Genomic DNA, 12480 nt, shown 5'->3' with positions numbered 1-12480 from the left:
ACGGGGGGAGGGCGGTGGGTGGAGTCGAGTCCACAGTCCGCGCGTCGAGGGGCGCTGCGCGGCGCGGCAGCCGCCGCAGCTAGGGCCGCGGGTGACCGCGAGGCGCGGGCCGCGGGCAGCCTCAGGGCCTGCCTGTGCAACCAGGGCCCTATAGCGTGCCAGGAGGAGGACCGGCCGCCGCCAAGTGCCGCGCCCCGCGCCAGCCGCGCACAGCGGACCACAGCGGACGCGATGGGATAATGGACGCAGGTCGGGCGAGCGTCGAAATACACGGCCGAGCTGAGCAGCGGTCACTCACACCCGGCCGCAGGGCGCCCCGCGGCCCGCCGCACCGTCACCCCCCGGGGGAGCCGACGAGCAGCTGGTATCACACCCGCGGCCAGCCGGGGGAAACCCTTTCGAGTGTTTGAACCAACCCCCGGCCGCGGGCTGGGAGGAGCCGACGGGTCCATTGGAGGGGTGCCAGGGCTGAGGCCGAGGCGGGACGGCCAAGGTCCTGCCTGAGTGCCACAGGCAGTGCCACACCACTGTCTTGTCACACGGCCTGCCCCCCCGGCCACACTCCGCAATCACGTCCAAATTTAATTTACAAACTCGAGACACACTGCCGGCCGCGCAGGGCGCAGGTTCAGGCCAACCTACACCAACCACTCCCATTTCACAAATTCGCCATATGGCTGAACATATTACGCCTCACTCTGGGATTGTACTCCGATTGATGAGCGGGATTGGGACAGGCGAATATGTGACGGCACTGAGGAACACTACACTCACCTTTCAAAGCAGCGATCAACATTGTCTGACATGAGAAGCAACATGCACAGCTGCTCCAGAGCGATGAGTTGCATGTCCCTCTCATCGCCCTGGCCCATGTTCAGCCATTCCAGCAGCAGCTCCGGGTCTACCTCCGCCATCTGTGAAGAAACAAACACCGACATTAATCTACAGAAGAAAATAAAAAACAAGAGCGATCCATCAGTTTTAAGATTGCCTCGCTTTTGGTTAGTACAATTTCCTCAATCAAAATAGAGTTTAAATAAAGAGCAGCTTCTAAAGATTACAAAATTACTGGTCTTGAAATTTTTAAAAACAATAAAACAATTTATCTTGGCAGTGAAACAAGATAGCAGCTGCTTCTAAATTAAATAAGAGACAATTGCTGTCCATACAATTTCGCTTCAGAAGAAGTGGCAGTTTCATTGCAGGCCTCTCTAGCTGCGCTGCCAGACTACTTCCAAAGCAAAAATGAACAGACAGTACACGAACCCAGGACATCTACCCAAAACAATAAATAAATAGTACGGCAAATGGTTGAATGACCGTAAGATTAAATTAACAAAACAAAGAAGGAATAAACATACCTTGGTGGTTTGGAGAGGTATTCAGCAAGGAATAAAAAGCCACACCAATGGGCTGAAATGAACAATGATGAAAGGATGTGAGTGTTTACATATATCAGGTCACTTAAAATAAACAGTTTAAGAATTTTTTTAAAAACTTTTAAAAAAATTAACAAAGAATTAAACCAATCTAAGCCAATAGTTACAAAAATGATGTTGAATGAATTTTTTGAAAAAATACATTGGGATCTGAACTGAGATGACAGGCACTCTTCATTCAAATAACACAATCCAGGTAAATAATTGAATTGAATAAAATACAATAGGAAACTAATCAGACAATGTGAAATATTGTGAGACATGTTTATGGTGATTATACAGCAGAACGGTCCTAAAATTGGCAAAGTTTGTCAAAGCACTGAATGACCTAAAAACCAGTGTTCCACATGAAAGAACGTCCATAACCTCACTCTTATTGTTCTTCATAATTCAATTATTTATTCAAAGGTTGATGGGAAAAGCATTGAAATTGACAGCTGGGTGACATTAAGTGTCAACGACAACCATTTCTGCTGAAGTGTTAAACTTCAGAATAAATCAGATAATACTCTCAGCACAAGTCCAGCTGATGTGACGGCGATTGAGCTTGAAGATATTTGAGTCAGAGTGAGCATCAGTCACAAATGTTTCCTGAATTTCGCTCAGTAGAACTAATGAACGCAAAATTTAAAACCAAAATCACGGACACCAAATGGACACTAAGCGATGCAATGAGCATGTGTTAGCTGGATTTGTTTTGATTGCCACACAGGAGCAGCGAACATACTACTACTCAGTTTTGCTAGGCCACAGTCCCATACATTAGCGTGGAGTGGGTCTGGAGCGAAACATTCGACCAAATTAAAGAAATAATGGAAAACGTTGGTTAACCATATGCCATCAAACTTTGCAATAGAAATGGAACAGGGTACCCCTTCCTGAAGTTAGATAATCTAACTCGGTGGAGGTAGTGCCATCTTATATTATTTTTGTTACGTACTACGAAACTTCATACCTTTCTACAATTTAATACCACATCTTCGGGCTCTATCTCCACACACTTTCACACGGAGAAAAACACCATCCACACAACACCAGCCCTCTCGCTATTTCCCGTAAAAATTTCACTTTAACGCATTTGCTTCAACGATCGAGCACTTCTCTTGTGCACGAAGGCAATGGCACTGGCAACTGGAAAATACATGTGACGTGACGTCACGAAAGATGTCACGTGACGAAAAAAGCTGACGGTCGTTAAAAACGTATTGGTATTGTATTTCTGGGAGAGACCTGAGCGAGACTAAACAACCAAATGGAATTTGTTTCTCATAGTATGACGAAGTTTCGTCTGTCTGTTTACAATTTACCATGCTCTGGTTGTAGGTTAAGTAAGGAATGAAAAAGAAGACTTTTATTTCTTATTACAATAGTTCAGCTTGTATACTGGTAGCATAAACGCTGTAATTTCCAACATCTCGCACCCTTTTATTATTCTTTTCATACAATCCTAGATCTTTTAACTATTGATCCATTCATAACTGTCAAAACGCCCAGTTACCAATAATGGCTAAACTTGTTAAAGTTTTCAAAACTTTGCGAAACAATTGGAAGAAAACAGTTTTTGGTACAGTTGCCTTGACGTACGGTTTCCAGTATGGATTGCACTCATACGAGTAAGTTAATCCGCTTTCATGAATTTCTTATTACTCTCTGCAACTTGAAATGGAAAACACAATTGGGGAAAATGTCTCATCTACACATTATCCTTTCTTAAACAAACGTTTCGTAACAGATAATATATTTTTCTCCTTCCTCAACCTGTGTAGGTGTAGACAAATGATGAGAGCTTATTGTGAAGCTGCAAAGGAAATTGGTGAGGCAGCCATACCAGTTGATAGCAGACCACGACACGTCACTGTAGTTCTTAATCCAGCTGCAAACAAACGGTTTGCAATCCTTCTACTTCCATTTTTTAGTACTTTATTTCTTCTCTTTTACTATGAAACAAATTGTTTTTGATTTTGCAGGAGAGCGAAAAAGGAATTTGAAGAATACTGTGCACCCCTGTTACATCTCGCAGGATTAAGCGTGAACCTGCTTGTAACAGTGAAAGAAGGTCAAGCTCGAACTTTGGTAGAAAAACTAGAAGAAGCTACTGATGCAATTATAGTTGCAGGAGGTGATGGAACCTTGTCTGAGGCAAGTTTTTCTCTCTTGACTCAGGGCTGAGCGTTAGTCATTTGCAATTTCAATGAGTGCTTATCTCATTTTAGGCAGTTACCGGTCTACTTCGGCGTCAAGATGGATTTGATGTAGCCAGGAAAATCCCCTTCGGTGTGCTGCCTCTTGGGAAAACTAATTCAGTAGCAAAGCAAGTGTTTGCTGAAAGTGCTGATGATCATATAAAACATGTTGTAGATGCAACTATGGCTGTTATTTTAGAAGTTACCAGACCACTTGATGTCATCAAGTTCCAAGTCATTCCTGTTAGTATTTTTTACTTTTCTGAGCCAACCTTAGTACCTTTGCAGTAATACAATTTCAATCCTTGCAGACTGATAAAAATGAAGAGAGTAAACCAGTTTATGGTTTAGTGGGCCTGGAGTGGGGAGCTTTTAGAGACGCAAATGCCAGAAAAGATAAATATTGGTATTTTGGAGGCATTAAGGGTTATGCCTCATATTTATTTACAGGCCTCAAGGTAAGGTAAAGGTGTTGCAACTAATGACATATAATACCGATTGAGGTCAAGTAATGTAATTCTATAATCTTTAGGATGAATCAAAAGGCGTGACTTGGAAAGCCCAAGCAAATTTGGAATATACAAAACCATGTGAAGGTTGTTCGAATTGCTATGGTGATAGAATTGATTTACATCCTGAAAAGGCCCAGTCCAAGTCATGGTGGAGTGTATTTGGAAAGAGACAACCAGGTTCAATATTATCTAACCCAATATCTGCGTTGGACATGAAACTTTTTTCTTTCATTGTGTATTTGTAAAATTTATCAAATTATTTTTTAGGACCAACAACCACAAAATACGACTATAGCCAGAAAGTAAATGAGGAATGCAATGTATTCGAAAATATTGATGTAAAGACAACAGATTTCTCCCTGCTTTCAACTAATGTGTTGAGTGTACCTAAAAAAATTCCTTACCTCCAACTGTCGTATGGTAGGATTCATACAAAATTATTGAAAAATTGTGGGCTTGAGCCATATTACTACTTTTTGCATGCCATTTTCAGGACCCGGCGAATTCAGTTATGAAGACTTTGTGAGGGAGGGATGGCGAAGGGAAAATGGCGAAAGTCCCTCACGTCCAACAAAAATATTAATGAAAGAAGTTAAACTTTACCCCAAAGAAAATTCTCAAACACCATTAGAATTGTTCGAAAATGTGAACAGTAGTTTAGAACCCAATGGAGAAGAAACCAACAAGAATTCTAAGAAGGTGAATAATTATTAAGCTGTTTGAAGTTACATTGCGCTCCCTCCATGTTTACCCAACAGTAACATTTCTTCTGCTTGTAGGAAGTCGAACGATGGATTTCTATTGACAACGAAGATTACGAGGTTAAAGCTGTTCAAGCTCTTCTTTTACCCAATCTAATTAAAGTGTTTTGTCCTGTAAATGCTCAAATAAATTAATGCAAAAGATGTCCTTGCAATGTTTTTAAGAAAAAAAATTGTTAAAGCAGGAGTATTAATTATTTATTTAAGTAATGGCAGTAGCCTCAGGCACTTTTGATGAGGGACGGAGAGGAGGAAAAGGGTTAGGGTTACAGTCTCCTTACATGATTGTGGCAAGAAAAGTAAAATACAAAATCTATCATTCGAATATGCAATAAGCCCCTGTTCCAACCACACTTGTAGACAAAATAAGTATAAGTATTTCTACTTATCACATTTCACTTAACATTAAAGGTAAACATTCTGTGACTCAGTAATGACTTTTCTGAATTGATGTACTATCTATGTTTGTTCTACAACCTCCTTTTGTTAAGAGATGAAATAAGAAATACCTAATAGAAAATGGCATTTATAAACAGGATTGCAAACATAAGATTCACAGTCATATTGAGCACACATTTACATCTAACTATACTTAACTGATCAACAGGCTTAAATACATTTTACAATTCACAGAACACAATGTTCAAATTGACATTAGATTAGAATGTTTTTGTTCCAGGGTAGCAGAAAATATAGGCCCGTCCTTTTAAAATAGAAACCTATACTCCAAATACCGAAACAGTTTTACACTACAATATATATTTGTACTAAATTAAAAATTGTTGTTTTATAAAATAAAGTGAATCTCAAATGTGTTAAAATGTGACCTTTTGCAAACACACAATGGTGCACTCACATCACAACACTAGTCTAAAAGGCACACACCACCTTTAACAGAATCTTAAGAGAGAAGATAACATTGCACATTTAAGTGCTTGAAGAATACCTTGCGAAAAGGGTACTTACAAAAATTAAGTCATAGTTCTTACACAACAAAATGTCGGAAAAGGAGAATACTGTCGTAGTACAGTCTGTAAAGGCTGCTAGTTGTAGGATTGTTACCACTAAACTAGTTTCATGATCAAAACTAAACACTTTATACTTGGTCTTTGGACATGCTGTGATGTTAACAGTAGACTGTACCTGTTTACCACTGGGCAACCAAACACTTACTTTTAGATTAGGTTTTTAAAAGGGGCTATGAAATTCTCAATTTAAATTCTACAGCAAAGTGAAGGCACAGGTTGATTCAGAATATGTACGTTAGCCTTAGCACGTACACATAAAAGAGTATAGTGTAGATTTTAGTTTTGAAAAAGAAAAAAAAAAAAGGTTACAAAAGATGTGATAAAACTTTGTAAGTACAAGGACTGTTATCAATCATGAAGGAAAGTACTATGTTGCAGTTTCAGTCTTCATTACAGCAGTGCCGTATCATGTAGCAGTACCCATAACTTGTGTCTTTTAAGCACAATAAAATGATTAAATAAAGCAGAGGGAAGTAAGCAAATTGAGATTTCCATAAAAGATTGAATATACAACAGAGTAAAATTAAATTCCTTATGCATATTGCATTGGTACAAACCATTTACTGCAGTAAACAAAGAATGTTACCCAACAGTTAAGATTTTCAAAAGGAAAGGAAAAAAGCATCAGAGGAACTTGCAAGCATGCCATCCTACAACACAGGGACACAGAAAAAATTGCCATGATGCCACAATACATCAAGTTTGATATCAGCTCAGTTTCCCTTGGAAATTTTTGTTCAGACCAGCCCCGCATCTTTTGCCATGGAGTAGAATATTGAAGTTTTCTTGTGCAGCAGGGCATCGGGTGATTCATACTCAACCACTTTACCTTGATCCAAGACAAGTACTCTGTAACAAAAATTGTTTCAAATTTTAATTTTTCAATGCAAATGCAAGATGGAATCACCCTAGAGTGGTTAATGTGTTAATACCTGTCAGAGTCCATGATGGTGTTGAGTCTGTGTGCAATTGTCAAAATTGTGCACTCTTTGAATTCTTCCCTGATAGTTCTCTGTGGGATAAAACACAACAACAATAAAACAGTCAATTAATTTAGATATGGGGGCTTTCCAAAGAATAAAGGATAGCAGTACTGTAGTATGTACCTGAATCAGATCATCGGTTTCTAGATCTACAGCAGCTGTTGCTTCATCAAGTACAAGAACTTTGGTCTTCCGCAGCAGTGCACGCGCAAGACAAATAAGTTGTCGTTGCCCCACACTAGATAGATAGATCAAAATGAAAAAGATAGATAGAGGTTTATTCTGTTACAGATTGTAATAGGCAAACTGGAAAATCCTGAAGGTTAACAGATATATCTCACCTCAAATTTTCACCACCTTCAGTGACTTCATGCTCCAAACCTGCAGCTAGCCCTTTCACAAAAGACTTCAAGTGCGCATGCTCCAATGCTCTCCAGATGTCATCATCTTTGAATGATCCAAACGGATCTAAGTTAAGGCGCATTGATCCAGAGAACAGAACAGGGTCTTGTGGAATGATTGTGAGACGAGAACGCAAGGCATGGAGACCAAGCTTTGAGATATCAACACCATCAATAAGTATTTGACCACCAGCAGCTTCAATTATTCTGAACAAGGCAAGAGTAAGCGAAGATTTTCCTGCACCTGTCCTACCAACAATGCCCACCTAAAGCAAATATAAGAATTTTTAAAAATGAGAAAACAGATGAAAAGTTACAAAACAATAACAAATAAAAGCTGAGTTAATTTATCACTAATTTCTGTTCTTACCTTCTCACCACCTTTGACAGTGAAGTTAATGCCTTTCAAAACCAAATCCAGACCTTCCCGGTAACGAACTTCATAGTCTTTAAAATCAACCTTGCCCTCCTGAGGCCAATTGGAGTCGACAACACTATTGGGGTTTTCCCAAGCAGCTTCCTAAAATAAATTCAGTAACAAGTTTAGTTTATCTCAATCACAAGATCTATTTAAAATGTCAGTCATGTTGGTTTCAATAGCTTTGGCATGAGCAAGCCACTGTAGATATGAATTGTGATTAAGCATACCTGAGGTGTTTCTCCATACTCTTTGATTCTCTCCACGGCAACAATGTTGGTCTCCACATCTGATGTCATTCGAACTAACCAGTTAAGAGTTTGTGTAATCTGCAAAAAAAAGTTTTTAAGGTGGTGGCTTGGAAAACAATATACCTTCCTCAAGATATCTTTAAACAAAAGCACAAGGTATCAGACCTGAAGAGCATAGCTAATTGACAATCCCACAAGTCCTGCCATGTCAGGACTAGAATCTTTGCTAATTACAGCAAACAAAGCAGCAAAAAATATGATGAAGTTTCCAACCATCTCCAAACGAACAGCAAGCCACCTGTAAAAGATATTATTTTGGTTGAAATATGGTAATACAGCTAATAATACAATTACTCAAATGAGGGGCTAACAAGACAGCTATCATCCAGAATAATGTACAGCTGACTAAATGAAAACCTCAGTAAAAGATCTAATTACTTACCGATTGGCTATAATACTGGGGAAAAAGCAAACTTGATTGAAGTCAACTTTCTCCTCCGACTCATTGACAAATCTGTCCACAACTCCATAAGCTCTGATGGATGAGGCCCCTGGAAATTTATTATATATTATACATGCTAGTGCTTTAAACTGATAAAAGGTAAACAAGCTCTCTCACCTGTAATACTTTCACCAAAATGAGAATATATAGGTGATCTTGAAACTGATTCAAGACGTTTTAACTGCCTTGAAGTTGCCACATAGAAGCGCTGCAAGAGGTGCGTAGTTAGAAAAGCCCATGAATCTGTATCATTACTGTAATGGCAAGCAATAATTGAAAAAGTTGAAACAAGTTAAACAGACCTGTACAAAATAGTAAAGAATGCCTACTGGGAGAATTACAGCAATAAAAAGGGGAGTGCTGTAACTGATGACTACAAGAGTAGCAATCACCTGAAATTTGAAAGAAAATATCACACTTATTAAATGTGTCAATCAGCAGTATTTGAATAATATTCAACTTAAAGTACTAGATAGATTGATAGATGGATCAAATTAGAGATAAGAAGCCTACACAACTACAAAAGCAAAATTGAAGCACAAAGAGAAGTTATAAAACAAGCACCTACTTTCAAACTCAAACTACAGAGACTTACACAACATGCTCTTAACAACATGCATGTTTAAAGGCAAATTTTAAAACTAGACTAAAGAAATGGAATGGGTTGAGGAGTCTGAATTAACATAGAATACATAGATTAGAAAAATGTCAAGAATTTTAAACACCGTGACTTTTGTTCAATATTTACATTGGAAAGGGTAATTTAAGGCTGTTGGAGATTTCATGGGCATTTCATGTGTTTCTGATAAAAGGAACTATACGACAGGAGTGTAGGAGAAAAATGTGTTAGAATAGATAGAAAGAAAAAGGCAACAGTGGAACCAATCCAGTAAATTTCTCAGAGGTTAGACTGATAGACCAGACAGACAGGATCTTGAAAAATGGATAACATTCCATGCATTCCATTAACACCAGCTTAACAATAAAACTTTACAAGAGCTAGTATCTATACCTGAACACAAGTTCTATCTGGATATTTCAAAAAATAAAAACAATTTAAGGGCACCATGAGGACATAAAACCCAATAAGAATCAAACATAATGACTAATTTCCGACCAAAAATATTTATCACCCATTTTGGAAAATTCAAATTATATGTGCTTTTGCTTTAAACATACCTCTACAGAACACCAAATGGTATCAGTCACTTGAGCACGTAAACAATTGTCTAAAATATCAATGTCTCGAGAAAAGAGAGCTAAGATACGACCAATAGGTGTTGTATCAAAAAATGACAATGGCTTGTGTAAAACATTCAATAAGTAGGTATGCAATTTCTGAGCAGCAAGGAGACATCCAATCGAAGGTGTCACTTCTATTGCTAACGACCCAATTGCTGGAAAGATCGTAGATAACTACAGATAGTTACTTTTGTAGGCCATGGGTTGTTCTTTTAGTAGATAGGTAGTAGATAGATAGACAAAGAGCTTCTTACAACGAAAAATATTTTTTAAAAGCGCATGCTAAAAATTCACAAGGTATCAGAATTAAGGACAAAACCATTATTTCATGTGCACTGATAATACTTCGCACACATCTGAAAACTGATGTTACCACAGCTGAACGTGTGGTGTATGGGTGGGAAAATATTTCACACACTAGAGCTAATTTTTTGTTCAATGTAACCAGTAAACTAAGAGGCACCCCAGCTTAGCACAAAGAAGAGTGGAGAATCAAAGCAATTAGCAAGTAGATTAAAATATCAACCGATTACCTCAAAAAAACAGTACAGAGTGTCCGATATGTTCTGAGGCAATATGTTGTCTAGAACATCAATATCTTTTCCAAACCGTGACAGAATTCTGCCAACAGGAGTAACATCAAAAAATGTGAGAGGAGCATGTATAGCGCCTTTCATTAGAAAGCCATGCATAAGTTTACTGGCCCTCAAACATCCCAGTCGAGGAGTAAATTCAACCAAGAGAGCACCAAGGCCTGATAAAAATGACCAAAATAATTTGTGTAAATTTTACAACTTCCATGAAATGAGTATCCATGAATGAGCATCACACTTAGAAATTACATCTGAAGAAAAATAAGAGACAGGAATATACACAAAATAATGTGTAAAGCAGCCAGCTTTCTTTAACCTGAGACCAAGATACAAAATACCTATGTAAAACCAAAAAGTTACATGGCTTCTATTATACTAATCGCATACACATCAAAAAGTGATTCATTTTCTTCAGATTAATGTATGATGCAATTTTGATGTGGCATAAAACATTGCATATCAGCATATCTCAATACAAAAATAACACAATAATTTGGAGTACTGGGTACTTTATGGTACAACATATCAATGCATATTTGCAATTTTTGGAAACAATTTTTATCATTATTAAACCGAGGAATCAAAATCGACAAAAACAAAGTTCCCTATCAAAAAAGAAGTTAAACGTGAAATGATCAATTCAATGAAAAGTATTCATGCAGAAGGGTTCTTAAGAAACCGAAACACAAACCATGCAGTACAAGGCATTTCATGCAGTTAATTTAAACAGTTGATAGATTTTGAAACTTTCAATTTGACACCATTACGTATCTGATTCCCACTTCACAGTATGGAAAACACAATTGTACAGCACTATAGGTATTACCCAGCTTTATGAGGAAAAAGAAGGAAATACAGTGATCCTCAGTAAGCATAAAAAAATATTAAAGCCCATTATTGTCCAAAATAAATCTAAATTTACCAAAAATCAAAAGAAAAAAAAAGTATGACAATGTTTTAAAAATATTAGATGAGTCTTGCAAAGTTATGAGAAAGAAAGGTAAATGGTAAGAGAAAGTTTACGAGTAGAAGATACACCAATACCAGATATGAACTAAATTGGCTACTCTGAAGAAGCATAACAGTAATGCTATAGACACAAATACCACACAATCACAAAAAGAAAAAAGCCCACATATATTATTGATAATATATATTCTTATGGTACCCTGAAGAAGCCAGAAAGAAACATCGTAATGATTCCAGGCATCGTCAAATCCAGAGTGTTGACATCAGTAGAGAAACGGCTTAGGATACGACCAATAGGTGTAACATCAAAGAACATCATGGGGAGGCGGATGATTGATTGCAGCAAATGATGATGCAAAATAGTTGCAGCATTTAGAGCTCCAATACTTAAACTGATGCTTGAGAAGCAAACAGAAATCACTGCAACATTCAAACAATAATAAGGTGAATTTTTCAACATAGTTGATAACTGCAAATCATTAAATGTTTTGGGGAAGTTTCTCATTTATAGATTATATTTACACAAAAATATAATTAAAGAACTGTGAGACTTCAAAACCGCAATGCTAATATGAACCTCTAGTAGTTTTAAAAGACTTAAAAGGATGACCCGCCAAGCACTTGGGTACAAGAATAACAATTTGAAAAATATAGTCTTTAGTTTATATCCTTACATTCCCCCTCTATGTTCGTTTTATGAAACACCTGCATGCGAGCCTGCATGACAGCTTTAAAATTGATTTCAAGCAACGCTTACAAGACATAACATCACATCTTGGTTTTCAAAATCAAAACTAGGGGACACATGACAATTTTCTAGCTTTCCATAAGCTTGAAAAAACAAACAAAAAAAAAACGAAAGAAAGAAAGAAACAGAGAAAGCTCCCACAAATTTCTAAAAACATCTGACAAGAAATTATTGTTTGACGATCCTCTGTTGCAACAAAGACAATACCTATACACCAAAGCAATTGATGAAAAAAATCTATAGAAGCTCTGAATCATGTGGAACTTTACCGGTACCATCAAGAAAACACCAGGGCCAAGAACTACCATCCAAGAGCAGATATGAAAAGGTTGTTACTGATCAAACCCAATAACACTCACACAGAAACATTTCCTTTTTCAAATTGAACTCCTACACTTCTGTCTTAAAAAAGACAAACATACAAGAATAGTGGTCCAAACAAAACAAAAA

The 12480-nt window shown here is 37.7% G+C and overlaps 3 protein-coding genes across 11 annotated transcripts in view; 1 reads left to right on the top strand and 2 right to left on the bottom strand.

The window, feature by feature from the left end:
• The window catches only part of LOC113208484 (E3 ubiquitin-protein ligase HECTD1), a 35128-nt gene extending 32551 nt beyond the window's left edge, over positions 1-2577 (bottom strand). For 2 of the 4 annotated variants that reach the window (XM_052274712.1, XM_052274715.1), the window contains exons 1-3: positions 2395-2577; positions 1362-1413; positions 775-914 (exon numbers count right to left, since the gene is read on the bottom strand). In XM_052274712.1, the coding sequence (XP_052130672.1) occupies positions 775-914 (140 nt within the window). In that variant the 5' untranslated portion in view covers positions 1362-1413; positions 2395-2577. The remainder of the gene's footprint in view (positions 1-774; positions 915-1361; positions 1414-2394) is intronic. The other 2 variants (XM_052274717.1, XM_052274722.1) reach the window with 1 other exon arrangement.
• Positions 2578-2716: 139 nt separating this feature from the next.
• LOC113208460 (acylglycerol kinase, mitochondrial) lies at positions 2717-5039 on the top strand. The gene is made up of 9 exons (XM_052274746.1): positions 2717-3052; positions 3206-3325; positions 3407-3582; positions 3657-3865; positions 3934-4080; positions 4155-4311; positions 4402-4554; positions 4628-4833; positions 4914-5039. Exons 1-9 carry the CDS (start codon positions 2943-2945, stop codon positions 5028-5030), a joined length of 1395 nt encoding a protein of 464 aa, XP_052130706.1. The 5' UTR covers positions 2717-2942; the 3' UTR covers positions 5031-5039.
• A 1164-nt stretch (positions 5040-6203) lies between these two features.
• Positions 6204-12480, bottom strand: part of LOC113208459 (multidrug resistance-associated protein 1) — a 16641-nt gene continuing 10364 nt past the window's right edge. For 2 of the 6 annotated variants that reach the window (XM_052274732.1, XM_026425463.2), the window contains exons 21-31: positions 10254-10474; positions 8781-8870; positions 8596-8686; positions 8419-8527; positions 8142-8274; positions 7956-8054; positions 7678-7827; positions 7248-7573; positions 7030-7144; positions 6856-6935; positions 6204-6772 (exon numbers count right to left, since the gene is read on the bottom strand). In XM_052274732.1, coding sequence (XP_052130692.1) covers positions 6661-6772; positions 6856-6935; positions 7030-7144; positions 7248-7573; positions 7678-7827; positions 7956-8054; positions 8142-8274; positions 8419-8527; positions 8596-8686; positions 8781-8870; positions 10254-10474 — 1526 coding nt within the window. In that variant the 3' untranslated portion in view covers positions 6204-6660. Of the gene's footprint in view, positions 6773-6855; positions 6936-7029; positions 7145-7247; positions 7574-7677; positions 7828-7955; positions 8055-8141; positions 8275-8418; positions 8528-8595; positions 8687-8780; positions 8871-9657; positions 9876-10253; positions 10475-11481; positions 11703-12480 lie in introns of all 6 variants that reach the window. The other 4 variants (XM_026425464.2, XM_026425462.2, XM_026425460.2 and 1 more) reach the window with 3 other exon arrangements.

The sequence above is a fragment of the Frankliniella occidentalis genome, unplaced genomic scaffold, assembly GCF_000697945.3.
Source record: "Frankliniella occidentalis isolate FOCC.00 unplaced genomic scaffold, Focc_3.1 Scaffold8, whole genome shotgun sequence".
Lineage (NCBI taxonomy): Eukaryota > Metazoa > Arthropoda > Insecta > Thysanoptera > Thripidae > Frankliniella > Frankliniella occidentalis.
Note: the sequence above shows the minus strand (reverse complement) of the source record. Positions and strands in the feature narration are given on the sequence as shown.

Coding starts and splice junctions, on each gene's coding strand:
- LOC113208460 (XM_052274746.1), top strand. CDS start 2,943: ATGGCTAAACTTGTTAAAGTTTTCAAAACTTTGCGAAACAATTGGAAG. Junction 3,326..3,406: donor AATCCAGCTGCAAACAAACG/GTTTGCAATCCT, acceptor TTGATTTTGCAG/GAGAGCGAAAAAGGAATTTG. Junction 4,555..4,627: donor TTACCTCCAACTGTCGTATG/GTAGGATTCATA, acceptor TGCCATTTTCAG/GACCCGGCGAATTCAGTTAT.